At 52.0% G+C, this 26399-nt stretch overlaps 1 protein-coding gene across 4 annotated transcripts; it reads left to right on the forward strand.

Annotated features, from left to right (window-relative positions):
* The first annotated feature begins 5804 nt into the window (after positions 1-5804).
* Positions 5805-26399, forward strand: LOC123369476 (TBC1 domain family member 22B-like). Of its 4 annotated transcripts, XM_045015102.1 has the most exons (6): positions 5805-6163; positions 11194-11250; positions 12343-12644; positions 24323-24433; positions 24632-24763; positions 25388-26399. In XM_045015102.1, exons 1-4 carry the CDS (start codon positions 6108-6110, stop codon positions 24406-24408), a joined length of 501 nt encoding a protein of 166 aa, XP_044871037.1. In that variant the 5' UTR covers positions 5805-6107; the 3' UTR covers positions 24409-24433; positions 24632-24763; positions 25388-26399. The 4 variants fall into 4 exon arrangements, with proteins under 4 accessions (XP_044871037.1, XP_044871038.1, XP_044871035.1 ...); XM_045015103.1 differs by lacking the exon at positions 24323-24433 and having other exon boundaries at positions 5829-6163; XM_045015100.1 differs by lacking the exons at positions 12343-12644; positions 24323-24433 and having other exon boundaries at positions 5869-6163.

Raw genomic sequence — 26399 nt, forward strand, 5'->3', positions numbered from 1 at the left:
GTGACAAATCTGAGGAACTGTCACAGATTGAAGTGTCACTAGAGAAGGTTTTGGAATTAATTGATAAACTCAACATTAACAAGTCACCGGGACCAGATGGCATTCACCCAAGAGTTCTGAAAGAACTCAAATGTGAAGTTGCGGAACTATTAACTAAGGTTTGTAACCTGTCTTTTAAATTGGCTTCGGTACCCAATGACTGGAAGTTAGCTAATGTAACGCCAATATTTAAAAAGGGCTCTAGGGGTGATCCCGGCAATTACAGACCGGTAAGTCTAACGTCGGTACTGGGCAAATTAGTTGAAACAATAGTTAAGAATAAAATTGTCAGACACATAGAAAAACATAAACGGTTGAGCAATAGTCAACATGGTTTCTGTAAAGGGAAATCGTGTCTTACTAATCTATTAGAGTTCTTTGAAGGGGTCAACAAACATGTGGACAAGGGGGATCCGGTGGACATAGTGTACTTAGATTTCCAGAAAGCCTTTGACAAGGTCCCTCACCAAAGGCTCTTACGTAAATTAAGCTGTCATGGGATAAAAGGGAAGGTCCTTTCATGGATTGAGAACTGGTTAAAGGGCAGGGAACAAAGGGTAGGAATTAATGGTAAATTCTCAGAATGGAGAGGGGTAACTAGTGGTGTTCCCCAAGGGTCAGTCCTCGGACCAATCCTATTCAATTTATTCATAAATGATCTGGAGAAAGGGGTAAACAGTGAGGTGGCAAAGTTTGCAGATGATACTTGTGACGTTATTGATATAAATTGGGACCATATAGAACACGGGTTGCAACCAAGGTCCTGTAGTGGCACCAAATCTTAGGTAAAGGGGGTCATATAGGGTGTCTAAGACCAGGTTATGGGTTGCTGGTTATGATTATGCTGTCTGTGTGCATGTATCATTTTTAGTTGAAGTTATGTATATTGGCTCTATACTGTCTGTATTTCAAGTTGGTGATGTGCTACTGGGTGATATCCTTAGCTCTGCTTAGCCTGCTTAATGGCCCATTAAGGACCATCAGCTACACAATTGACCCATGAAGAGAAGGCAAACACGCCTTATGACTCAGCAAAGTATGCAGGGACTGGCCCCTGTGACTCCAGACTCCATTTTGCTGTAATTTTCCACAGTGAGGACAAAGAGGTTCTTACACCTGGAAAAGCCTATATAAGGCTAATGCATCATCTCCATCTTGTCTTCAATCCTGCTTCTTACCTCTGGAGGGACTTTGCTACAAACTGAAGCTCTGCACAACGGACTGAATGACCCATCCCAGCGGGGGATGTTCCAGAGACTTGATTTGAACCTGCAGTTTACTCCATCACTGCTGCAAGCCTGAACTAAGAACTTTGCCATTACTGTATGTAATTGATTCCATTTAACCAATTCTACCTCTCATCTCTACCTTTTTCCCTTTGTAAATAAACCTTTAGATTTTAGATTCTAAAGGATTGGCAACACCGTGATTTGTGGGTAAGATCTGATGTGTATATTGACCTGGGTCTGGGGCTTGGTCCTTTGGGATCGAGAGAACCGTTTTCTTTTATTGGGGTGTTGGTTTTCATAACCATTCATCCCCAGGACGAGTGCACTGGTGGTGATACTGGGAGACTGGAGTGCCTAAGGAAATTGCTTGTGTGACTTGTGGTTAGCCAGTGGGGTGAAACCAAAGTCCTTTTTGTCTGGCTGGTTTGGTTTGCCTTAGAGGTGGAAAAACCCCAGCCTAGGGCTGTGACTGCCCTGTTTGAGCGATTTGTCCTGAATTGGCACTCTCAGTTGGGTCCCGCCAGAACCGCCTCGTCACAATACTAAACTGCTCAAGATAGTTAAGACCAAAACAGATTGTGAAGAACTTCAAAAAGATCTCACAAAACTAAGTGATTGGGCAACAAAATGGCAAATGAAATTTAATGCGGATAAATGTAAAGTAATGCACATTGGAAAAAATAACCCCAACTATACATACAACATGATGGGGGCTAATTTAGCTACAATGAATCAGGAAAAAGATCTTGGAGTCATCGTGGATAGTTCTCTGAAGATGTCCACGCAGTGTGCAGAGGCGGTCAAAAAAGCAAACAGGATGTTAGGAATAATTAAAAAGGGGATAGAAAATAAGACTGAGAATATATTATTGCCCTTATATAAATCCATGGTACGCCCACATCTCGAATACTGTGTACAGATGTGGTCTCCTCACCTCAAAAAAGACATTCTAGCACTAGAAAAGGTTCAGAAAAGGGCAACTAAAATGATTAGGGGTTTGGAGAGTGTCCCATACGAGGAAAGATTAAAGAGGCTAGGACTCTTCAGCTTGGAAAAGAGAAGACTAAGGGGGATATGATAGAGGTATATAAAATCATGAGTGATGTTGAGAAAGTGGATAAGGAGAAGTTATTTACCTATTCCCAGACAGATACTGGGCTAGATGGACCTTTGGTCTGACCCGGTACGGCCATTCTTATGTTCTTATGTTCTTATTAATAACTCAATTGGTTAATAACATAGTAAAAGCATCCTGACTGGTTAATAACTTAGATTGGCTAATAATTCAATCACACAGTGTTTTAACATCATGTGCTGCAAAGAGCCGCAGGAGACCCATTAAAGAATCACCCGTGGCTCGCAAGCCTCAGTCCGAGTCTCACTGGTTTAGGGAGGGTCCAGACTGGCCTTCGCAAAGGTCTTAGCTACCCTGATTGACTCAAAGGAACAAACTCAAGGCCAGCGCACAGATGATGGTTATGACAGAGAGCCCAGGAGGCCCAGCGTCCAGCTCTTTGCTTTAGCAGCCAAACCACCCCTTCTCATTTACTTACAAAACGAGGTAGGAGAAATAAAGTAGGACCTGTTTTTCAGAGGCTCTGAGATCCTGCAAGGGGATCATATCATTAAACATTGTATGACAGGGTCCATTTTCAAAGGAGCTCAGCTTCCATTTAGACACCCAAAAGCAGAGGCCATGGTTCTCAATGGGAGCTGCCAGGCGCTGAGCACATCTGCAAACCTAGCCCCCTCCTTAGATGTCTACACGGAAGCTGAGCTCTCAGGAAACTTTGGCACCAATTGTGAGTGCTGCAGGCTTGAAAAGCTGGCGAATAATGCAGCCAGGCCAGGGACAGCATTAAGGGTGCCTGGGAAACGTTCACTTTGACATGCCCCGGCGTTGGTTGCCTGGCTTTGCAGCGTTTGTGTTCTCTTCATCGACACAGAGATTGTAATGCAATGTTTAAGGTGTTGGGTTTTGTTGTTGTTATTCTGAGAGAGGGAGAGAGGAAAAGAAAATTGAGACAGAAAAGAAATTCCATAATGTGGAACTACTTGCTGGACAATGGTAAAGTGTAGTGTCCTGGACAAAGGTCCTGATCCGAAGTCATTAGAGAAGAAGGATGGTCCAGTCTAGGAACTGGCCTCTCTGCTCAAGTCCCTGTTAGCGGGCATGGCTGGCAATTGTTGCATCCTTGCTAGAGGCAGCCAGAGCCACGTAGGAACTGCCAGGATAAAGTCAGCACCCCAGCAAGTTCCTTGGGGCTGGCAAGCTTTTGCTGCAGGATCCCATGCACAGCCTCTAACTTCACTCCTCCCGTAGAGCAGAAAGCCTTCTTCCCTTCCCTCAACAGCAGATTCAGCACAAGTGGAGTAAACCCCCTGGCTGATCAGCTCCTTGGAGAAGCAGCCACAAAGCCCACACCCACCTACAAACTAAACGCCAGCAGCTCTATAGTCGGTACTCGCACCCCTGCTCCGCAGGATGGGGTGGGGAGATCAACACGTCACTCGTATCACACATTCACATTCAGAAGATTTTTCCCCCTTTAGGAAAAAAAAGGGGAGTGCATGGAGCATTGGGTGTTGGGGGAGGTATGGCTCTGCTTGTTTTTTAACCTTGGCAATAGCAGCAATGGAAAGTTCCTTCCTGCTTTTGGTGGATAACTCTTTGGAGATCTCAACTGTGTAGTGTGAAGTGTCTCTTCCTTCCCTACTCCTCAATGGAAAGGTGTGGGATCTTCAACAAAGATGTCCCAAGTGTTTCTCCCATGTTTGAGTTCCATAGATTCTACAAGGCCAACAGCCCTCCAATCTCCAAGAGAGTTTTTGGGTTTAAAAAAACCCTGAATGTCTAATGTAAAACAAAAACAAGTAGGGGGAAAACCTTCACTGAGACACAGACACATCCATCCTAGGTGTTCCAGAGACTCAGATGAAAAAAACAGGGCATATGATATATGTCTACACTGTAATATAAACCCAGGGTAAGTAGAACTTGAGTTAGCAGATGCTGGGTTTGTTAACCTAGGGCTGGAGCATCTACATTCATTGCTAACCCCAGTTTAGGAAGTGCTGAACCCTAGGTCCCAACCTGGGGCTCCAGCATCTACACTGCATTATGTGGGCCCGACTCCAACCACCCATATCCCAGACTTCCTAGCGCCATCCCAAAATGTGGCCACTCTAGCCCTTTGTTCATGAAGCATTGTGGGAAAATTTGGCTGTTCACCAAACTTGATGGTTCAGAGGACACAGAAAGTCATCCCCTGGGATTGTGGGATACTTTTGGTGGACTCCCAATCCAGTGGGACTGCATCCACAATGAAAAGCAATAGGGCTTGAACCCCTGTGTCCTGACTTGACGCAGGCTCAGACTCTGCACATACGGAGGGCCCTGGGACCCTGGGTTTGAACCCTGGGTCAGTGCGATTTCTGTGTAGATGAAAGGGGGGTTAGGCTTGAAAGGGCACCACTGCTCTCTGTGAATTCCTTTCTTACCATCCTACAGAATTCTATAGCAGGGTTATAATTATTTATTGTATTTGATAGGATGGTTCAAAAACACGATAGAATTTCTATTACATTCTATAACATTTTCACAAAAAGAGAGAAATGTCTTTTTTATCTAATTGCCATGCATACCCATCTACCTGACCTATTTTTTGATTTGCCTATCTGTATGTACGGTGCTCATCACCAGGATAACTGAGTGCCTTACAAGCTTTCAAATTTGTATGACCATTTTCCTTGTGTAATGCCATTTGCATGAACAAAATAAGATTTATTTTTTTTTAAGGTTGGGCATTTCCACCATGATTCCAAGAGGCACATGTTCATCTTGGGAGTTGTGTTTTTGATGCAATCCAGGATTCGGCCCCAAACCACTCAAGTACTAGAACTGTTTGAAACATCTAAGACTTTTTTATGCTAATGGAGAAAGTGCTTCTCCCCCTTTCCCTCTCAGCTGAAAGTGTCAGTAATGTTTCCTGACCAATTTAACTTAAAACAAATAAAAACAAACTCTGTCAGTGGTCAGAGGCGGGAAGTTTCAGGACTCCGCAATGCAAAGTTACAAGCAACTGAAAAGGGGGGTGATATGGAAACACTGGTTAGACTTGAATTGTAGGGGGCCCAGCAGGTGCCCCCGACCTTTGACACCCACTCCCTCCCAGTGCAAATAGTTTAATCCTTCATCACCCCCTCCTTCCCAGTGCAGATGGCTTAACCCTCTCCATCTGTCCTCCCCCAGTGAAGATGGTTTAACCCACTCCTTAGTTTAATCCCACTCCACACAGCCTCCCTGCTGACCGTGGTTTAACCTTCTCCTCCCCAGTGCAGATGGTGTAACTGCCTCCAAGCGCAAATAGTTAAACCCACTCTACCCCTCCTGCCCAAGGCGGAAGATTTACCCTATTCTTCCACTCCTCTCCCAAGCGGAGTGGTTTCTCCCTTTCCCAACCAGTGGAGATGATTTAACCTAACCCTCCCCCTCCTCGGTGGAGATGGTTCACTCCACTCCATCCCTCCAGTGAAAATAGTTTATTCCTCCCTGCACGCAGATGGTCTCTCCCGCCTCTCGTGGTCCCGCCCCTCTGCCAGGCCCGGATTCCTTCGCTTCACGACCCGGTAGGATCCCGGCTCAGGATTGGCCGAGCCGGAGGCCGTGGAGCCAGGAAGCCAATGGCCGGGGTTTGCCTTCCCGGATCTAAAATGGCGGCGCCGGAGCCCGGCAGCGGGGCCTCCGGAGGGAGGAGGTGAAGCGGCCTCGGCCCGCGGCTCCGGGACCTGCCACCCCTGCTCGTCCTCCCGGGAGCCGGCCGGGACCCAGCCCCAGCCATGGCCGCTGAGAGCAGCAAGCAGTTCTGGAAGCGGAGCGCTAAGCTGCCGGGGAGGTGAGTGCGGCTGGGGGCACCGGACCCCGGGCTCGGTCCCGGCTAATCGGTGACACCCCCCCGGGGCTCGGTCCCGGCTAATCGGTGACACCCCCCCCCCCCGGGCTCGGTCCCGGCTAATCGGTGACACCTCGCCCCCGGGCTCGGTCCCGGCTAATCGGTGACACCCCCCGGACTTGGTGATACCCCCCTCCCCGGGCTCGGTCCCGGCTAATCGGTGACACCTCGCCCCCGGGCTCGGTCCCGGCTAATCGGTGACACCTCGCCCCCGGGCTCGGTCCCGGCTAATCGGTGACACCCCCCCGGACTTGGTGACACACACACACAACCCGGGTTCGGTCCTGGCTAATCGGTGACCCCCCAGGTTCGGTCCCGGCTAATCGGTGACACCCCGTGGGCTCGGTGACACCCTCCAGGCTTGGTCCTTGCTAAGCAGTGACACCCCCCAGGCTTGGTCCCAGCACCAATTAATCGTTGACACCCTCAGCCCAGCTGGGGTGGGGTGCAGAGGAGTGGGCTACATACACTCCTTCCCCCTGCCTTCCGATCGATTATTGATGCCGACTAAGTGGTGACCTCCCAGCCTGGGCAGGGGGCACCCCCCTTTTCCATCCATTCCCATTTTAGAAATTGGGGTGTTGGGGAGGGGGGTGCGGGGCGGATTGAGGCATAAGAAAGTGAAGCGACTTGCCCATCATCACCCATCTGGCAACATCCCAGACTGAGTCTACCAAGCCACACGGCCTCTCAGATTAGACAGGCTGGTTCAACGGCACATCAGTATTAAAAGGTCACAGCTGTCAAGGTGACTAAAAATCAAAAACAGATGTGAAGAAACTGCATGGGGTTTTTTTTCTTGCTAATAACCATAAATGATTACAGTGGGAATAATGAACCTAGTTGATTTCTTGGATTTTGTTCAGTGAAACAAGATTGGTCAATTTCACTTGTTCTCCTGCCGGAGGCTTGGTGTTCAGGTTTCCTGTTCTACAGAGAGAGGTTCTCTAGGGCCCTGGGAAGTTTGGGCCCTATGCTTAGGGTTTTAATAATAAAGTGAATGGTAAAGCCTAATGAGAATAAACATTTTAAATATTTTGGGTGTCACTGACAGGCTTCTTGGTTTTTACTTTCTGCTGTGGCAGTGGGAACCCAAGCAACCTTATTCTCTATTTATAGACAGGAGACCCTGGAGGCCTGCTGAGGTCAGGTCCCCATTGTGTTAGGCATTGTACATGACTGCTGAGAGAGAAGCCCCGCTCCAAGTAGCTTCCAACTTAAATAGACAAAGATGGGAGAGGGAAGAGAGGCAAAGAGAGATGAAGTGACCTGAGCTGCTTTGTGACCTTAGATGGGAACAAAGCATATGTCTCCTGACCCAGTGCCCTATTCACTGCACCTCTCTGTTGACTCAGAGCCTTTCACTAGTGGAGCAGAGAACAAGCAAATGGAACTAACTAGATACAAAAAGTTGAATTGATAACACTAGTTTCACTAGCTAAGCCTTTGCATTAAAAAGTAATGGCATCAAAAGGAAATGAAATCTGAACATTCCATGAAAACATTCGAGCTCCTCCAAGGAAGGGGACTTCTTAATGACCGGATCCTCCTCCCTTTTGAAGCCAATGGGAACAGAATCAGACACTAAGGACTGAGTATTATTACTTTTCAGTAGTCCCATATTGGCTGCTAGGCTGTTTCCAGTCTTGTTCTGTATATTTTTATATTTCTCGCTGGCACACACAAATTATTGATGTGAATGGTTCTTGAAGCTGATTTTTACATAGATTTTCCTATCCACCGCTACAAAAACTCCAACCACTATAAAGTTAGAGCTAACTGTAGTCATTTTCAGCAGTTCTATAAGTAGCCCAGTTAGGGGAAGTCAGCAGTGTCCTCAGCTGGTCCTTCTCGGTTTTATGGCCTGGTTTACTGGCTGGGGATGGCCATCTAAGGAAACAAGGTTTTTTAAGTGGAAGCTCATGAAATTGCCAGCATACCCTAGAAATCAATCCCATTGTTGCTTTCTCCTTGGGAGTGTTTGTGTTTCTTCCTCACTCTGCTGTTTACATCATCCCATAATAGAAAGACAAAAGGGTCAGCCAGTGAAACAAACGGCAGAAGAAACCAAAGGAAATGCTGCTTTTGTGTCATCCTGTGGAACTCACTGCTGCAGGAAACCAACATCAGATACTGCAGCTAGCGTCCCAAAGGGGGCTGGGAAATACTTGACCAATGACATTTTTAGCTGTTCATATGAAAATAACCCAGGCTTGTGGGCTACGTTTTCAGAAGTGACTAGTGATCTGGGTTCTCTCTGGTTTTGGGTGTCTGCCTTGAGACAGCTTAAAGGGACTTGCTTAGAAAATCAGACACTCCTTTCCCCCTTAAGATATCTCCCATTGGGTGCATGCACTCAAAAGTTTAGGTCTGTACTTCTGAGCATTAGCTGCTTGCAATCACAGCCAGCCTGAGGCGGGATTCTAGTTTTGAGGGACCAGTGGTGTGTTCCCAAAGGAGACTCCAATATTCCTGTGTCAGTCTTTTCCCAGTGCCCTTCCTGTGTGTCAATGAGGACCCTCTCCCAGAAGGAGCATGTGGATTCTTTGGTGTCACACATGACACTGATCAGCATCAGCATACAGAGGAGTGAACTTTGTAAAACTCACATTAAGTTTTAAAACAACTTGTCTGGCTTCTCCTGGCCTCCGAAAGAAGCTGACATGAGTCACTTGCCAGCAGCATTGATCTCATTTTGCCCTGGTTAATCTGCTTGTTATGCCCACCAACACAGCCACCTCTGTTTAATGGCTGTCCTGACAGCTCTACCTTAATTAGCCAGCAGACTCCTTCCCTGCCTAATCACTATTTGGGAAATACAGCTAGTCTTTTTCAAGCTTCAGGCTGAGAGATGGGAGTTGCTGATGCAGCCAGGAAAGCCCATGCTGGGTTTTGTCACCCATTGCTTTTCCTGGGTTTAGGGCCCATTGCCACCCTGTGCCTGTACTGCAGCTCTTCTGTTTCGCCCTCCTGCCATGTTGTACCTGTGCTGCCGCCTTCCCCCTCCCCATAGCCAGATAGTTCCCAGCACTCAGCGCATTCTCCAGCTGCAGCCAGACTGCATTCTCCCCCCTGTACCGCAGGGCCCGCTCTCTGTGCCGCTGGCTCTACCTGGAGTCATTGGCTCCATCCAGAGCTGGTGAAAGCGATTGCAATTCCATTGACTCAGGTGGAGCTCGGTCTGCTTACACCAGCTGAGAATGGGCCCTGCTCTTAAATAAGGTACGTGACATATGCGCAGAGGAGTGGGGTTTGGTTATATAGAGATCTATCCTCCAGGAATGCAGTTGCTTCTCAGAGTGTTGGTGTGGAAGCAGACAGAGCAATAGGCCTGGATGTTGGAAGGAGAGTGGTCTGGGGACACGTATAACTAGCCTGAATCTTGGCTAACATTGGACAGAAGACAGATATGTCTTGCCAGCAAGGATGAACAGACTATAAGGTAGATAGAAAGCTGGCTAGATCATAGGGCTCAATGGATAGTGATCAATGGCTCTGTGTCTAGTTGGCAGCTGGTATCAAGCGGAGTGCCCCAAGGGGCCAGTTTTGTTCAGTATCTTCATTAATGATCTGGAGGATGGCGTGGATTGCACCCTCAGCAAGTTTGCAGATGACACTAAACTGGGAGGAGTGGTTGGGATAGGATACAGAGGGACCTAGACAAATTAGAGGATTGGGCCAAAAGAAATCTGATGGGGTTCAACAAGGACAAGTGCAGAGTCCTGCACTTAGGATGGAAGAATCCCATGCACTGCTACAGACTAGGGACTGAATGACTAGGCAGCAGTTCTGCAGAAAAGGACCTAGGGGTTACAGTGGATGAGAAGCTGGATATGAGTCAACAGTGTGCCCTTGTTGCCAAGAAGGCTAACGGCATTTTGGGCTGTATAAGTAGGGGCACAGCCAGAATATTGAGGGACGTGATCATTCCCCTCTATTCAACATTGGTGAGGCCTCATCTGCAGTACTAAACCTATACACAGGTTTAGGTTGGATATTATGCAGTACTGTGTCCAGTTTTGGATATTATGAAAAACTCTTTCACTAGGAGGGTGGTGAAGCACTGGAATGGGTTACCTAGGGAGGTGGTGGAATCTCCTTCCTTAGAGGTTTTTAAGGTCAGGCTTGACAAAGCCCTGGCTGGGATGATTTAGTTGGGGATTGGTCCTGCTTTGAGCAGGGGGCTGGACTAGATGACTTCCTGAGGTCCCTTCCAGCCCTGATATTCTATGAATCCCCTACAGCTCTGTGTAAATTGCCTTGGGGATCTTTAAATTGCCTGTGAAACTAGCGATATCCTCATTTTTAACATCTGTGAAGGCTAGGCCTCATTGCATAGTGGTTCAGAGCTTCATAGCATCCTTGCCCCCCTTTGAATGAGGGGAGTGTTAGTCTGTTCCACAGGTAGAGAGCCCAAGACATGATGGTGAAGTTACTTGCCCAAGCATCCTTCACCAAGCTGGGAGTTGAGCTCCAATCATGCCTCTCGGTGCAGTGACTCGATGACTGTGAGCCCAGCACCTGGTGGGGAGCTCAGACCCGCATCTTTCTCTCCAAGACACGAACATGCTACTGGCTGTAATACTTTGCCCTTTGCTTCATCCAAGGATTTCAAGGCATAACAAATTATGCCTCTGATGCCTCATTGATGTAGGTGACTGTTGGCCTGAATTTACAGGTGAGGGAAATTGAGATTCATACTCGCGCAATGAATCAGTGATACAGCCGGGCATAGAACCCAGATGTCCAGTACCCCGCTCCCTCCTGCTCAGCTGAGCCACAGTGTGGCTGATCATTTACAGTGTCTTTTCTGCTCTCAGAAAGAATAAACCTTCAGCTGACTGTGGCTCTCTGAGCAAAGGCTTTGAACCCTTTTGAAGTTGCTTACGGCTCCCAAGAACAGCTGAGGAATGCGACCCTGTCCGAGGCTGAGGCAATTATTCGCAAATCTGTGGCTTTTGTTTCCCCTGCAGTATTCAACCTGTCTACGGAGCCCAGCATCCTCCTCTGGATCCCCGGCTCACCAAAAAGTAAGTGTCGCATCTCCTGTCCCCCGGCTCTGTTTCCATTGGAGGGCTTGCTTTTCTGGGATGTTCTCTGTCCCCTTTTGGACAGGGGCTCTCCAGAGTGCCCGTATTCCCTTGAAGCCTTGCACCTGTAGGGCATCTCTTTGACTCTGGCCTACGTTCTCAGTTGATGGCTGTTTGATGGCTTGTGTGACATGAGCCTGTGACCTCGCCTTCGTAGCAAGGAGTCCGCATCGTAGAACTACTGTCATAGCCACCGCCTAGCAGAGAGAGCAAGGATTTCTTGGGCGATGGTGACTGAGCTCTCCCTTTGCTCTTAGAGGGGATCCCTCCTGGGCAGTGGAGAGGACCTGGCAGCATGTGTGTGGGAACCACATCTCTGCTGCTTCCCCTGCTGTCTCTGCCCTGTGAATGGGCAGCACTTCAGCCACAGCACTGTCGAGTTAGCACACTTCCCCAGCACTGAAAGGGAGACTTTATCTCCTGGCTTTGACTCCTTATCACGGTGGACTTTGACTCTTGGAGCTTGAAGGTAGTGGGAGCGCTCTCCCTGTGTCTGAAATCATCAGCAGGCCAGTCTGGCCGGCATGTGAGCACAGAGCTGCTCCTGTACCTCTCCCTGGGTTGAAAGTATCCATTATTTTTCCTGTTCTTTGTATGCGTCTGGGGCAGTTGCAAACCTAGGAGCGGCCTTATGCAGCCTGGAGCTGAATCAGTTCCTCTCCTTTGCCCTGCTGGGCAGAGTAGATAGACTTAAGCACCTTCCAGATAGGAACGGTTAGCTGGAACATTGGCCTTCCCTGTGTTGAGACTGTACCAGCTCTGTTCTGCCTTCCAGCGTTTTACTTGCCATGGGGGTTGCGTGGAGGGATTTCTTGCGTTCCTTAGCTCATGCCTAGGAAGGAGATGTACCGTGGGATGAAGAGGCATTGGGGGGTATACCAGAAGGCAAAGGGAAGGAAGTATTTGGAAGGGGGGGAAGGGATTGTACCATGGGAGGAAGAGAAGAGGGTACATGGAATGGTCTTGTGTGAGGAGTAAGGAGCTTGGGGTTGGCTCTTTCTGTGGCACTTACCCGCTTTCCCTGGCTCCCAGCTTCATTAAGGAGCGTTCCAAGGGCAATGCTCTGCCCCTGAAGAATAAGAAGGCCTCTAGCTTTCACGAGTTTGCACGCAACACCAGTGACGCCTGGGACATCGGCGATGATGAAGACGAAGACTTCTCCTCTTTCCAAACCCTGAACTCTAAAGTGGCCAAGGCAACAGCAGCCCAGGTGCTGGAGAACCACAGCAAGCTGCGCGTGAAACCCGAGCGGGCCCAGTCTGCTCTCAGCGAGATGCCAACCAACTGCAAGGTCATCAAGTCCAGCAGCGAGGCCCAGCTGTCCAGACCACCTGGTAAGAGAGGCAGTGACCAATCTGTTGCTCATATGCTATCCTAGCAGTCTGGCTTTGAAGCTAGTACCCATGTGCTGTATTGGTTGACTGCGGAATTCAGCCTCCGGGTACTAATTTCAAAGCCTTGGTTTGCCCAGATGATCCTCCATTCTATTCCAGTGCCTCAAATCCAGGCCATCTGATTCAGCTGCGTCAGAGATGCTCTGCCTGTGGCTCTTCAGGACCCCACGTGCTGCTCTTGGACTCTCTGGGCCAAATTCAGACCTTTCCTAAGCGAATAGCGCTCTGGTGGAGCTGTGCCCACTTGGGACAGGTCGGAATGTGATCCTTTGAGTCTGATGGGACGCTTTGCCTTGATCCTGGCCTGAGTGCCTAGCCAGAGTGCTCTACCTGGTGTGCCAGATTAATTCCTCTGGCTTAGGTGTCTTGCCAGGTCAGTGCTGCATCTTGGTCTGATCCCAGGCATGTGATTGCTTTATCATCAGAGGCTGCAAGGTGATGGGACACTAGATGGGAAGGGCTCTGAGTTATTACGGAGAGTTCTTTCCCAGGTGTCTGGTTGGTGGGTCTTGCCCACATGCTCAGGGTCTAACTGATTGTCGGATTTGGGGTCAGGAAGAAATTTCCCCCCAGGTCAGATTGGCAGAAACCTTCCTCTGCAACGTGGGCCATAGGTCACTTGCAGGTTTAAGCTAGTGTAAATGGTGGATTCTCTGTAACTTGAAGTCTTTAAACCATGATTTGAGGACTTCTGTAACTCAGCCAGAGGTTAGGAGTTGATTCCAGAAGTGGCTGTGGCCTGTGATTTGCGGGAGGTCAGACTAGGTGATCATGATGGTCCCTTCTGGCCTTAAAGTCTGTGAGGTCATGTAAATGTGTCCTTCCATGCTGCCAGTGGACCTAGAAATGCCCAGCTAAATACTCACCATGTGAAAAGGAGCCGGCAGATGAGTCCAGCCACCAGGTGGCATCATAGGCCACGTAATGTCTCCATTTCTGTTCAAGCTCTGACTGCTTGGTAGGCTAAAGGAGGCAAGGTGGGGTAGCCTTCAAGGTCAGCTTCCCTGGGACTCCCAAGCCCCCTCACTCGCTGAGGTGTGGGGGAGTGCTGGTCGATGAGCGGGCAGGCATGCTGAATGCGAAAGGGAGGAAGGAAGGCAGGCAAGGATGAACATTGGGAGTGAGAGGAAAGGGTCGATCAGGAGGAAGTGATGGAAGAACAGCTGCAGGGAGCTGGCCTTGTTTCATCCTGGCTGCTGGGTTTGCAGCCAGGCCCTCCTGGCATCCCATTCCTGCGCTGTGACTTCCTCAGGCTGGATCAGTGGTTCATGCTATGAAAGTGCGAGAGCCGCTGCTGCAAAGCGGGGATGCCTGGCTCCCCAACAGTGGGAGTGTGGATATGGCACAGGGTGGGGGAAAGCCAGTGAGATGGTCATTGGAATGATGGGAGACTTAGCAGTTGTGTGGGGGAGGGGGCAAACAATGTAATTAGTTTGAAGAGGGAGTTGGACAAATGTGTGAGTGGGATTGTAGGGCTGGGTTGCTCGTGATGGCAGAGTGCAGGGCTTGGCAGCCCAGGGGTCTTCTTTTGTTTTATGTTCCCAAAAATCTCATGCTTCAGGGCATCTGTCACATGCAGGGGTCAGGAAGGGACGTTTTCCCCCAATGTATTCTGTTTTGGGAGTTTTTTTGTCTCCTTCCTGTGAAATATCAGATTTGGCCAGGGCTGAAGATGGGACACAAGATGGGCAGGGCTAGGACTCTGGGGTGGCACTAAGCATTCTCTTTCTTAGGTGCTTGGCTGGCTGGTTCTTACTTGCATGCTCAGGGTCTAAGTGATCACCATATGGGGGGCGAGAAGGAATTTTCCAGCAAGTCAGATCAGCAGCGACCATGAGAGGGTTTTCACCTTCCTCTGTGGCTTTATGAGGGCGGGTCACTTGCCAGTATTATCTGGGTCTCTCTCACATATTCAATTCCCTGCCATTGCGGGGGCTTTGGGCACTGGTGCACCTCTGTCCCTCCTATTCTCTGCCTGTGGAATAGAACAGTCCAGTCTCCTGTGGGCTGCGCCACTTTGGTCTAGTTTCAGTAGTGGGGTTTAGTGTGTGGGAGCTGAGGGCGGAGAGGTGGCGTGTCCCATACAGGAGGTCAGACTGGGTGATGTGGTGGGCCCTACTGGCCTAAAACTCTCCGATTCTAAGGGTATGTCTACACTACAAGAGAAGTTCGATTTAACTTAGGTCGAATTTGTGGATTCGACCTTATGAATTCGAATTTGTGTATCCACACTAAGGACACTAATTCGACTTTGTGAGTCCACACTAACGGGGCAAGCGTCGACATTGGAAGTGGTGCATTCTGGGCAGCTATCCCACAGTTCCCGCAGTCCCCGCTTCCCATTGGAATGCTGGGTAGAGCCCCCAATGCCTGCTGGTGGAAAAATGTGTCGAGGGTGGTTTTGGGTAACTGTTGTCATTCAACCGTCACTCCCGCCCTCTCTTCCTGAAAGCACCGGCGGGAAATCTGTTACCGCACTTTTCTGGTCAGTGACAGCGCGGACGCCACAGCACTGCGAGCATGGAGCCCGCTGGGATCATCGCTGCACTTATGGCCGTTGTCAACTCCTCGCACCTTGTCGTCCACCTCTTCCACAGTCAGCTGCTGAGAAATCAGGCGAGGAGACTCCGGCAGCGCGGTGAGGACATGAAGTGTGAGAGTGGCACAGACCTCTCACAAAGCACGGGATCCCGCGCCGCGGAGATCATGGTGGCAATGGGTCACGTTCATGCTATGGGACGGCGATTCTGGGCCCGGGAAACAAGCACGGACTGGTGGGACCGCATAGTGCTGCAGGTCTGGGACGAATCACAGTGGCTGCGAAACTTCAGGATGCGTAAGGACACTTTCCTTGAACTGTGTGACTTGCTGGCTCCTGCCCTGAAGCGCCAGGACACCCGGATGCGAGCAGCCCTGACTGTGCAGAAGCGAGTGGCCATAGCCCTCTGGAAACTTGCCACGCCAGACAGCTACCGGTCAGTAGCGAACCACTTTGGCGTGGGCAAATCTACCGTGGGGGTTGCTGTGATGCAAGTAGCCCACGCAATCGTTGACCTACTGCTCTCAAAGGTAGTGACCCTGGGAAACGTCCAGGTCGTCCTAGATGGCTTCGCCGCGATGGGATTCCCAAACTGCGGTGGGGCTATAGATGGCACTCACATCCCTATCCTGGGACCGGCCCACCAGGCCAGCCAGTATATTAACCGAAAGGGCTACTTTTCAATGGTGCTGCAAGCACTGGTGGACCATAGGGGACGTTTTACCAACATCTACGTCGGGTGGCCGGGCAAGGTTCATGACGCGCGTGTTTTCAGGAACTCTGGTCTGTTTAGACGCCTGCAGGAAGGTAGTTTCTTCCCGGACCACAAAGTAAGTGTTGGGGATGTGGAGATGCCTACAGTGATCCTCGGGGACCCAGCCTACCTGCTAAATGCCCTGGCTCATGAAGCCCTATACAGGCACCCTGGACAGTGACAAGGAGCTCTTCAACTACCGGCTGAGCAAGTGCAGAATGGTGGTGGAGTGTGCTTTCGGACGTCTCAAGGGGAGATGGAGGAGCTTACTGACTCGCTCGGATCTCAGCGAAACCAATATCCCCATTGTTATTGCAGCTTGCTGTGTGCTCCACAATCTCTGTGAGAGCGAGGGGGAGACCTTTATGGCGGGATGGGAGGTTGAGGCAAATCGCCTGGCTGCTGATTACGCTCAGCCAGACAGCCGTGCGATTAGAAGAGCCCAGCGGGAAGCGCTGTGCATCCGGGAGGCTTTGAAAGCTAGGTTCCTCAGAGAGCAGGGTAACCTATGACTGTCCAGTCTCTTAGCAGAGAAGCTGAACCTGCCCCTGTTTCAGTTACTATTGACTTTTTTCAGCTGTTACATACCCCGTTCACTAGGTTTCCCCCCTTCCAACAGACGTTTAAAAATAAAGTTATTGGAACATTTTTAATTAACAAAGTTTTCTTTACTAACGAATTTGCGTTCAAGGGTTCAAACAGGGACGCAGACTGTGGTGGGTACGGTGTGCAGTGATGTACAGACCGCTTCTACACTCGAGGACTGACAGGCTCCTGCTCCTACAGCGGTCTCTGGGGGGAGGACGGTTACCGGAGGGTGTGCAGGAAGGGGTGGGTTTGCAGGAAGGGATGAGGGGTGCGTGGGAAGGGTGAGTAGGTGTAGGGGGATGATGGCTCTGGCTGGGGCTCAGGGCATCGGAGAGGTTCATGGCTAGGGTGGAAGGGCATGGTAAGGGCAGCCTGCCTTGCCATTTGTGGATGCCAGGCGCTCGGACCCTGGGGCAGCATACACCTCCCAGACTGACCTGGGGCAGCAGACACCTCCCAGAGTGACCCGGGTGCCTAGTGACTGCACTCTGTGTGTGACCTGCTGTTGATCCTGCCCCCATGTCTGTACCCTGGTAATGGTGGCTGTCCTATGCAATTAACAAACCCCTATCTCCCCTTCACACAAAGTCTTCTGCAAAGAAACATGACGGAAACAGTAATGAACAGCAAACTATTTTTAATACTCAACTACACAGTTGGGGGATGAAACTGGGATTTGGGATCGGGTGAGCCAGGAAGGGAAGCAATTCTCATACTTTAGGGAATGAGAGCTGTTTGGTACATGAGCGCTCTGCTGGGGTGGAGTGACAGTTTTCACGGCCCCTAGCGCCCCTCCTTCTTGTGATTTTGGGTGAGGGGGGGACAGGACTTTGTGGCGGGGGAGGGCGGTTGCAGATACAGTTCAGGGGGGCTCTCTCCTCCTGCCTGCGGTCCTGCAGAACATCTACAAGGCTCCGGAGCGTGTCCGTTTGCTCCCTCATTAGTCCAAGCAGCGTTTGAGTCGCCTGCTGGTCTTCCTGCCGCCACCTGTCCTCCCGTTCGCTGTGTGAGCGCTGCTGCTGAGAGAGGGTCTCCTCCACTGGCTCTGCTGGGCCGCCTCGGCTCTGGAGCAGGCCATCAGTTCAGCGAACATCTCGTCCCGAGTCTTTTTCTTTCGCCGCCTAATGTGCGCCAGCCTCTGTGAGGGGGATGCCGGGGTAGTTCGGGAAAGAGCCGCAGCTGTGTGATGGGGAAAAAGGAAGTGATTTCCTTGCAAAGATACATGTTTGCCAACAGTGAACACAGTCTACTCAGTTTCTGTGAACAAGACCATACAGGGCACCTATCTCGTGCTCTCAGGACAAGTTCGAATTTTCGGCGTTCGCTTTCATTGCCTGGGGTCTTGCACTGGAGATCGGACAAGCGGGGCAGGACAGCAGAATCTGTGTAGCAGCCAGGCCTGGTAAGCCGTAAACTTTAGGCTGCTTAACAGTTAATGGATAGCAGTGCCCTCCTGCTGCAGGCAATCTGGAAAGCATAAAGTCTGACCCTGTTCCAGCCCCTCGCGGCTGTCCCCGGGAAAGATCCCTGTATGCTTTTCCTCTGCATCCTCCACCACGTGGCTGTTAAACGACGGTCATTGTTATGCAAAGGAAAAGTCAAGCATTCACAATAGTAACATTACAGTAATTCCCCTAATTAGATGCAGCAGTCGCCGAGCGAGATCACCCTGAGGCGGGTCACTAGGAGAGACAGAGAGTGCATGCTGCATGAATCCCTGCACAGACCAGGGCCCTATGCTGCCATGCTGGTCGAGGCAATGCTCCCACTGTACCTCAGGATGGCCTGGCGCGGAAGAGTGTGCTTCCACGGAGCACCCAATAAGGCACCTCTCCCCAGGAACCTCCTGCGGAGGCTTTTCGAGTACCTCTACGAGAGCTTCGTGGAACTGTCCCAAGAGGATTTCTGTTCGATCCCTATATGTATTGACCTTCTTTTCATATAGTTCTTCTTCGAGTGATTGCTCCTATGCATTCCAGTTAGGTGTGCGCGCTGCGCGTGCACGGCTCTCCGGAACTTTTTTACCCTAGCAACTCCGGCGGGCCGGCTGGGCGCCCCCTGGAGTGGCGTCGCTATGGCGCTAAATATATACCCCAGCCGGCCCGTCCGCTCCTCAGTTCCTTCTTTCCGCCCGTGACGGCCGTTGGAACAGTGGAGCACAGCTTAGCTGACCTCCACTTCCCTAGCTACTCGTAGTTTTCTCTCGTTCTGTTTATAGTGGTAGTTAAATCTGCTTGTTTATAGAATAGTGTAGTGTATTTATTTTACAGGGGTTGGGGTTTATCCCCTTCCCCTCACCCGGGGCCGGGTCCGGTGCCCGGTCCACAGGGTTTTCTACTGCTCGGCCGGCCACAAGCCGCTGCCGACAAGAGATCTTCTCTTAAGTGCCTTGAGGGATCTTACCTCACAGATAAGTGCCGCATTTGTGAGGCCCTTAATCCGTGAACAAAGGGGAGCGGGGCTTTCGTTTTGAACAGCTCCTGAGGGAGGCAGCTCTTGCTCCTCCGCTCTCGGCGCCGACCGCTAGTTCGTTTTCACGGCGCGCTCCCCCGGCACCGGACCGCCGGTGCCGCCAAGGCCTCCTGGCACCACCATCGCTGACTCCGACGTACCCTCAGCATGGACCTCTCTCCTGGAGGATGAAGAGTTACTCCGGCCAGGCAAGAGCCGCTGAGTCTGGTGCTGGAAAGCTCCCCGGTACGCACCGTGGTCGAGCTCGCCCGGAAGCTGCGTCCGAGCTGCCTGCTCCGCAGCCGAGCGCTATGCTCAGTCGGAGCGCCCGGCACCGATGTCGGCCGCGGCACCGACAATGTCCGCACCATTAGCTCCGGCCACGCAAGAGCCGTCGAGTCTGGTGCCGGAATGCTCCTCGGTACACACCGTGGTCGAGCTCGCCCGGAAGCGCGTCCGAGCCGCCTGCTCCGCAGTCGAGCACGATGTTCAGTCGGATCGCCCGGCACCGATGTCTGCCGCGGCACCGACAGTATCCACACCGTTGGCTCCGGCCGGGCAAGAGCCGTCGAGTCCGGTGCTGGTAAGCTCCCCGGTACGGACCGTGGTCGAGCTCGCTAGGAAGCTGCGTCCGAGCCGCCTGCTCCGCAGCCGAGCGCTATGTTCAGTGGGACCGCCGGCACCTATGTCTGCCGCGGCACTGTCAATGTCGGCTCCATTAACTCCGGCCAGGCAAGAGCCGTCGGGTCCGGTGCCGGAAAGCTCCCCGGTACGGACCGTGGTCGAGCTCGCCCTGAAGCTGCGTCCGAGCCGCCTGATCCGCAGCCGAGTGCTATGCTCCACCGGATCGCCCGGCACCAATGTCTACCGCGGCACCGACAATGCCCGCACCATTAACTCCGGCCAGGCAAAGGCCGTCGAGTCTGGTGCTGGAACACTCCCCGGTACGGACTGTGGTCGAGCTCGCTATGAAGCTGCATCCGGGGTGCCAGCTATGGTCGAGCTCACTGTTCCCTCCACGCCGGAGACAGTGTCCACGGCGAGGGGGCTGATTGCAATGACAGCATCTACGCTGCCTCCACCCCCGGCACCGCCGGTGGGGGTGGCATAGTCGATGGGCAAGCCTGCCTTCAGCAGGCTACCCTACCTCGGCACCGCGCAGCGGCACCGTTCAGGGTCGCGGTCCCGCAGATGTTCTCGGTCCCGTCACCGATCTAGGTCTCGGCACCGTTCTCCAGGTTGGTACCAGTAGTGCTCGCGGCACCGGTCAGCTTCCCGTTCGAGTTGCTAGCCCCACGCCCAACCCTCCTCCTTTACCCTGACTTGGGACAGGCAGATGGCCCCAAAGGACCTCTCTGGTGGAGTTTGCATGGCTGTAGTCGCCACCTTTCTTCGCCACCGTCTGGTACACGTTCTCCGTGTCTAGACGAGTGGCCCATTCGTAGAACCCCCAGGCCCAAAGTACCAGTCATATGGGCATCGACACGGACCTATTCCTGTGTCTCGGCCTGATGATCAATAGTAAAATCCACTCTGATTCCCATACAGGGAAAGGAATTCATTGGGTCCGCCCCGGACTCCAGACTCGCCGGAGCCTGCTTTCATCAGCCTTGGGTTCAGGCGAGGGTAACAGTTATACAAGGTCTACGGACCTTCCCGCCAGCTTGGGCTCGCTCTTGCCTCGGTTTCCTCAGTCACATGGCTGTCTACACGTTTGCAGCCAAACATACCAGGCTTCGCCTCTGTTCACTTCAATCGTGGCTCACCTGGGTGGGCGTTTCCCCCGAGCAGCCTAGGCTCCCTCGACCGGGAGTCGGCGTCCTCCCCGGTGTATCCGGGGTTGCGGTTTCATTCACCCCTCGGGGTCCCTTAGGACAGACAGCCCATCTCTCGGCTGGGTGCGCACCTGGTGTAGTTTCGCACTCACGGCCTTCGGTCAGCGCAAGAGCTGGCCTTCCACATCACTGTCCGAGAGCTGAGAGCAGTCTGCCTTGTGTACCAGGCGATTCAGCTGGCGGATCGTCTCAGCAGATCCTTCCTGTCTCACAAGTGGTGGTCTCCTCCCGTCTTATCTATTCCGTTTCCAGACATGGGTCTTCCCCCGCATAGCCCTCCTCGCTCTCGCGAGAACGGAAAGAGAGAGAGAAACTCTCCTCGTTCCAAGGCCTCCCCCCAGACTCGGTCTTGGAGGATTTTCCTGAGGCCGTGGATCAGCCATCTACCATACGCTTTCCACTGTCCCCGCTGGTTCACAAGGTCCTGCTCAAACTCCACAGGGACAGAGCGCCCCTGATCGGGATCGCTCCAGTGTAACCTGGGCAGCACTGGCACACCATGTTGCTACACCTGTCGGTAGCAACCCTCTTGGCACAGACCCCATGACGCGGAATCACGACAACCTTCACCACCCGGTCTTGTAATCCCGGCACCTCACAGCAGGACTCCTGCGTGGCTAAACCGATCTGAGTTACGTTGTTCGGCCTCGGTTCTGCAAGATTCTCCGGGGTGGTAGACAATCGTCCATTCGGTTCCAGTATCTGGCCGAGTGAAAGCGTTTCTCATGCTGCTCCGAAACGCGCAATGTTTCTCCCGCCGAGATCCCGCTCCATTCCATCTGGTTCCTCAGGGCTTGGAGCGTTTATATACCCCCCCAGTGGGGCCCCGCCATAAACCTGGCTCTTCATCTGGTTCTGCCCAGTTTTATGACTGCCCTATTCGAGCCAATGTCAACATGCTCCTTGATATACCTGTCCTGCAAGGCAGTTTTCCTGTAGCCTTTCCTGCGGCCAGATGAGTCTCCGAGCTTCGGACTCTCACAATAGGCCCAAGGTCTACTGTGTTCCTCAAGGACAAGGGCAGTTATTACCACGTCCGACCTGCCTCCCTACGGAGGTGTCGGCCTTTTATATCTACCAGGTTATCTTCCTTCCGGTCTTCTTTCCGAAGCCACTCTCTTTGCAAGGAGCGCAACAATTGCCCTCCTTTGACATCCGTAGGGCGTCTGCAATCCTATATCTAGCGGGCAGTGCCCTCTCGTGACGCCCCAAAACCTTCATCGTACCAGCATACCGGACGAAGGGCATACCTGTCTCCTCCTAGAGGATTTCATCTTCAATGATGTTGTGCATACGCACCTCCTGTGTTTTGGCCCATGTTCCATAGCGCCACCTTACTGCACATTCCACCAGGGCTCAGGCTTCTCTGCTGCCTTCCTGGCTCACATACCCTTCCAGGGGATGTGTCGTGCTACTACCTGGTCCTCTATCCAGACCATTGCCTCTTTTTGGTCCAACAGTCCAGAGCTGATGCAGCCTTTGGCTTAGCAGTTTGCATTCTGCGACATCTACCTCCGACCCCACCGCCTAGGTAAGGCTTGGGAGTCACCTAACTGGAATGCATAGGAGCAATCACTCGAAGAAGAAAAGACGGTTACTCACCTGTAGTAACTGTTGTTCTTCGAGATGTGTTGCTCCTATCCATTCCAGACCCGCCCTCCTTCCCCACTGTCGGAGTAGCCGGCAAGAAGGAACTGAGGAGCGGACGGGCTGGCTGGGGTATATATTTAGCGCCATAGCGGCGCCACTCCAGGGGGCGCCCAGCCGGCCCGCCGGATTTGCTAGGGTAAAAAAGTTCCGGAGAGCCGTGCACGCGCGGCGCGCACACCTAACTGGAATGGATAGGAGCAACACATCTTGAAGAACAACAGTTACTACAGGTGAGTAACCGTCTTTTTTTATTCCTGTTTTTTAAAAAATAAATGTTTACATGTTTATAGCACTTACCGACTGATCCTTCCCCTGATTCGGAGTCTGGGTTAACGGCCGGGGAGGGTTGGTAGGGGATCTCTGTGAGGCTGATGAAGAGATCCTGGCTGTCGGGGAAAGCAGTATTGTAAGCGCTGTCGCCTGCCTCGTCCTCCACAAACCCTTCCTCATCTTCCCCATCGGCGAACATCGCCGAGAAACTGCCCGTCGACACTATCCCATCCTCAGAGTCCACGGTCACTGGTGGGGCAGTGGTGGCAGACCCACCGAGAATGGCCTGCAGTGCCTCGTAGAAGCGGCATGTCTGGGGCTGGGCTCCGGAGCGTCCGTTTGCCGTTTTGATTTTTTGGTAGCCTTGTCTCAGGTCCTTGATTTTCACGCGGCACTGCGTTGCATCCCGGCTGTATCCTCTGAGTGCCATGGCTTTGGAGACCTTCTCGTAGGTCTTTGCATTCCGTTTTTTGGAGCGCAGCTCCGAAAGCACAGACTCATCGCCCCACACAGCGATCAGATCCAAGACTTCCCGGTCAGTCCATGCTGGGGCCCTCTTTCTACTCTGAGATTGCATGGACTCCTCTGCTGGAGAGCTCTGCATCGCTGCCAGTGCTGCTGAGCTCACCCCGATGTCCAACCAGGAATTGAGATTCAAACTGGCCAGACAGGAAAAGGAATTCAAATTTTCCCGGGGCTTTTCCTGTATGGCTGATCAGAACATCTGAGCTTGGACTGCTGTCCAGAGCGTCAACACAGTGGTGCACTGTGGGATAGCTCCCGGAGCTACTAAGTTCGATTTGCATCCACACCTAGCCTAATTTGACATAGCCATGTCAAATTTAGCGCTACTCCCCTCATCGGGGTGGAGTACCGAATTCGAACTAAAGAGCCCTCTAGGTCGAACTAATTAGCATCCTGGTGTGGACGGTTGCACGGTTAAATCGAATTAACGCTGCTAAATTCGACAAACTCCTAGTGTAGACCAGGCCTTAGATCCAAAGAGAGCTCTCTAACAAAGAACACAGACAAAGACTTCCCTCCACAGAGATTTGAAATTAATCTGTCTCTGATTGGTCCTCTGGTCAGGTGGTCATCAGGTACTGCATGTTAACCCTTTACAGGTAAAAGAGACCTTAACCCTTAACTATCTGTTTATGACAACCTCCCTTTCCATTTCTTATAAGGAGTCTTGACATTTCAATCTCCTCAGTGTGATAGAGATGCTTGCTTTGATCTGCTTAGCTCTTGGAAGTCCAGGGGCTTCTGGCCCCGTGCTGCCCGGGGTCCCTAGGGACAGTTCTGTCTGCCATTAGGGACTTTTTTCCCCAAGAACCCCCTGTAACATTTCACGAACCCCAGTTTGGGAACCACTGGTCTAGAAGGAGGTAGCAGTGTTAGCTGCTGAAGGGTTGGCCTGGAGTCGCTGATCCCTGGAGCCAGTGCTCTGGCGGAACCCCCTCCTCTGCCCCACCCTCTTTCACTCCTGTTGGCTGCAAATGGCCCATGTGTACCGTGTCTCTGCCCAGAGGGCCTGCCCCGAGTGCCGGGTCACGTCCAGCTACTTCATCCCCCACAAATACTGGGTCTCCGACACGGACGAAAAGGAGAAGCTGATAGAAACCTTCAAGGCGCGGACAGGGTAGGTGGCTGGCTCCTCTGTTGCTGGGATGGGGTTTGTGTGATGGGCTTTGCTGTTCAAAGTGCTCCCTTACAGAGATGGCCCTTGCTAGAAGGGTGAGAGGCTGGCTCTCTGGGTCTAGCATTGGCAGGTACCTGCAGGAAGAATTCACCCCTGAATTTCCATCTGAGTTTAACACAACTCTTCTAACTCTCCTAGGAGAATAAAATGCAAGTTCTTTGCCCACGGCGTGGCCGCTGTCCCTTTAAATTGGAGTGCATCTACCTTCATGAGCTCCCGACCAGGGTGCGGCCCCCTTGACAGAGATGTCCATGTGGGACAGACCCGGTGGTAAGCAAAAGCAGCTTGAATCTCTCCTAAGTTGACAGCTGTTGGCACTAGCCAGCGTGGGGTTGGGGGGAGACTCTGAATCCCGCCAGTCTAGCAATGTGTCCTAGTTAAAACATAAACCAATGGTGCTACTGAGGTTTTGCTCTGGGGCCCTGATTCAGCAAGATACTTAGGCATGTGCCCAACTTCCAGCACCCGATCACTTCCACTGAAGTCAGTGCGACTCAGTACTCGGCCGGATCGGGGGATCCAGCCGTGACTGTCCAGCCACTGAGCGCTTGGAGGCCAGTCCTGCATGCAGCAAAGCAACTGCTGCACGTCCCCTGAGGAAGCTGCAGCCTCCTTACCAGGGGGATGGGTTGGTGAGGAGCTCTTGGCTGTTGCTCCTTACACTTAATCTTTCCTGGCTGGTCCTCCCTCAACACCACGATGTCTGTCTCCTGCTAGTGGCTGTCAGGACACCCTAGTTCCCCAGGGCAGATCTGTGGGAGATAAAACCTCCATCCAAGTCCTGGCTGGTGAATAGGAAATACCACACGTGTGGCCACACCGTGCAGGGGGTGGGGTTGGTTCTCATCTTCCCCAGCTGGGGTAAGGGATAAGCATGTTGTTGTCCTGTTGCAGGCATTCAATCCCTCTCCCTCTGAGAGCTCTGAGGAGGAGGACGATGACGTGTGCTTGTTTCAATGGGCTCTCACCTTTGCGCTGCTGCGGGGGGACGTCGACGATCCAGACTACTGGCATGAGATTTTCCTCTTGGATTCCAGTGACTCGGACTAGAAATTCCACTGGTCCGGGCTCGACTCGATGGAATTGGGGTCACTACATGGCTTGTGAACCTATATCTTTTGGGGGTGGGGGGGGAAAGACAATTGACTTTTTTTTAATCTGTCTAGTTGTGTGTCTGGCAGGCCTCCTAGTGATCCGAAACCACTCTGCACAAGCTGGGGGAATGAAGCGCCGACAGTGGGAAGCTCTCCTGTTCCACAGGGCGGTGGGATGCGATTACCATTGCCACGCTGCTCTTTCATCCATCGTGGGGCTGATGGGACTGACATCTGACACATCGCACGTCACGTTTCCACTTCCCTCCCTCCCCTCTGAAGCGGCACCTCTCCCTCTCTCCACGGGTTCCTCACCACCATGCTTCCCAGCCTGGGATCTGGTGATGTCCCCAGTCCTATGGTCTCCCAGCTGCCTTGCTGTAGGAGTAGGCTGTACACCAGGTTTCGCGGGGGTCCTGCAGTCTCGGTGTTGTGGTCGGAGGCAGAGCGTGCTTGCTGCTGAGGCTACTTTGTCGTGAGGGAGAGTCGGTTGAGCAGTGCTATTGGCCACAGCAGCAGGCAGTGTCTGCATCTTGGCAGGTTGCTCTAGTATTGATTGCAGTGCTGCCAGGCATCCATAGCAGGCTTAAAAGGGGGAGCAGTCTGAGATTAGTGGGTGGGGGTGTTTGGCTTTTTTTATTGATGCAGGCATCTGTCTCGGAGGTTTCATAGTGTAAGCAGGGAGCCCCAGCTCTGTGGGAGCTGGAAGGGTTGCTGCCTGGTCGTGAAGCTGCCTGTGCACATACTTAGCAAACCTTTTAACTCTTTCAGAAGATGGAGACCATGAAATAAAAATCAGCTTTAAAAACTAA

Source organism: Mauremys mutica, chromosome 4 (genome assembly GCF_020497125.1).
Source record: "Mauremys mutica isolate MM-2020 ecotype Southern chromosome 4, ASM2049712v1, whole genome shotgun sequence".
In the NCBI taxonomy this organism is placed as follows: domain Eukaryota; kingdom Metazoa; phylum Chordata; order Testudines; family Geoemydidae; genus Mauremys; species Mauremys mutica.

Excerpts from the sequence above, each read along its gene's own strand:
- LOC123369476 (XM_045015100.1), top strand. The coding sequence starts at position 6,108 with ATGGCCGCTGAGAGCAGCAAGCAGTTCTGGAAGCGGAGCGCTAAGCTG. Across the intron at positions 6,164-11,193 it reads AGCGCTAAGCTGCCGGGGAG|TATTCAACCTGTCTACGGAG; the intron begins GTGAGTGCGGCT and ends TTTCCCCTGCAG. Across the intron at positions 24,764-25,387 it reads CATGTGGGACAGACCCGGTG|GCATTCAATCCCTCTCCCTC; the intron begins GTAAGCAAAAGC and ends GTCCTGTTGCAG.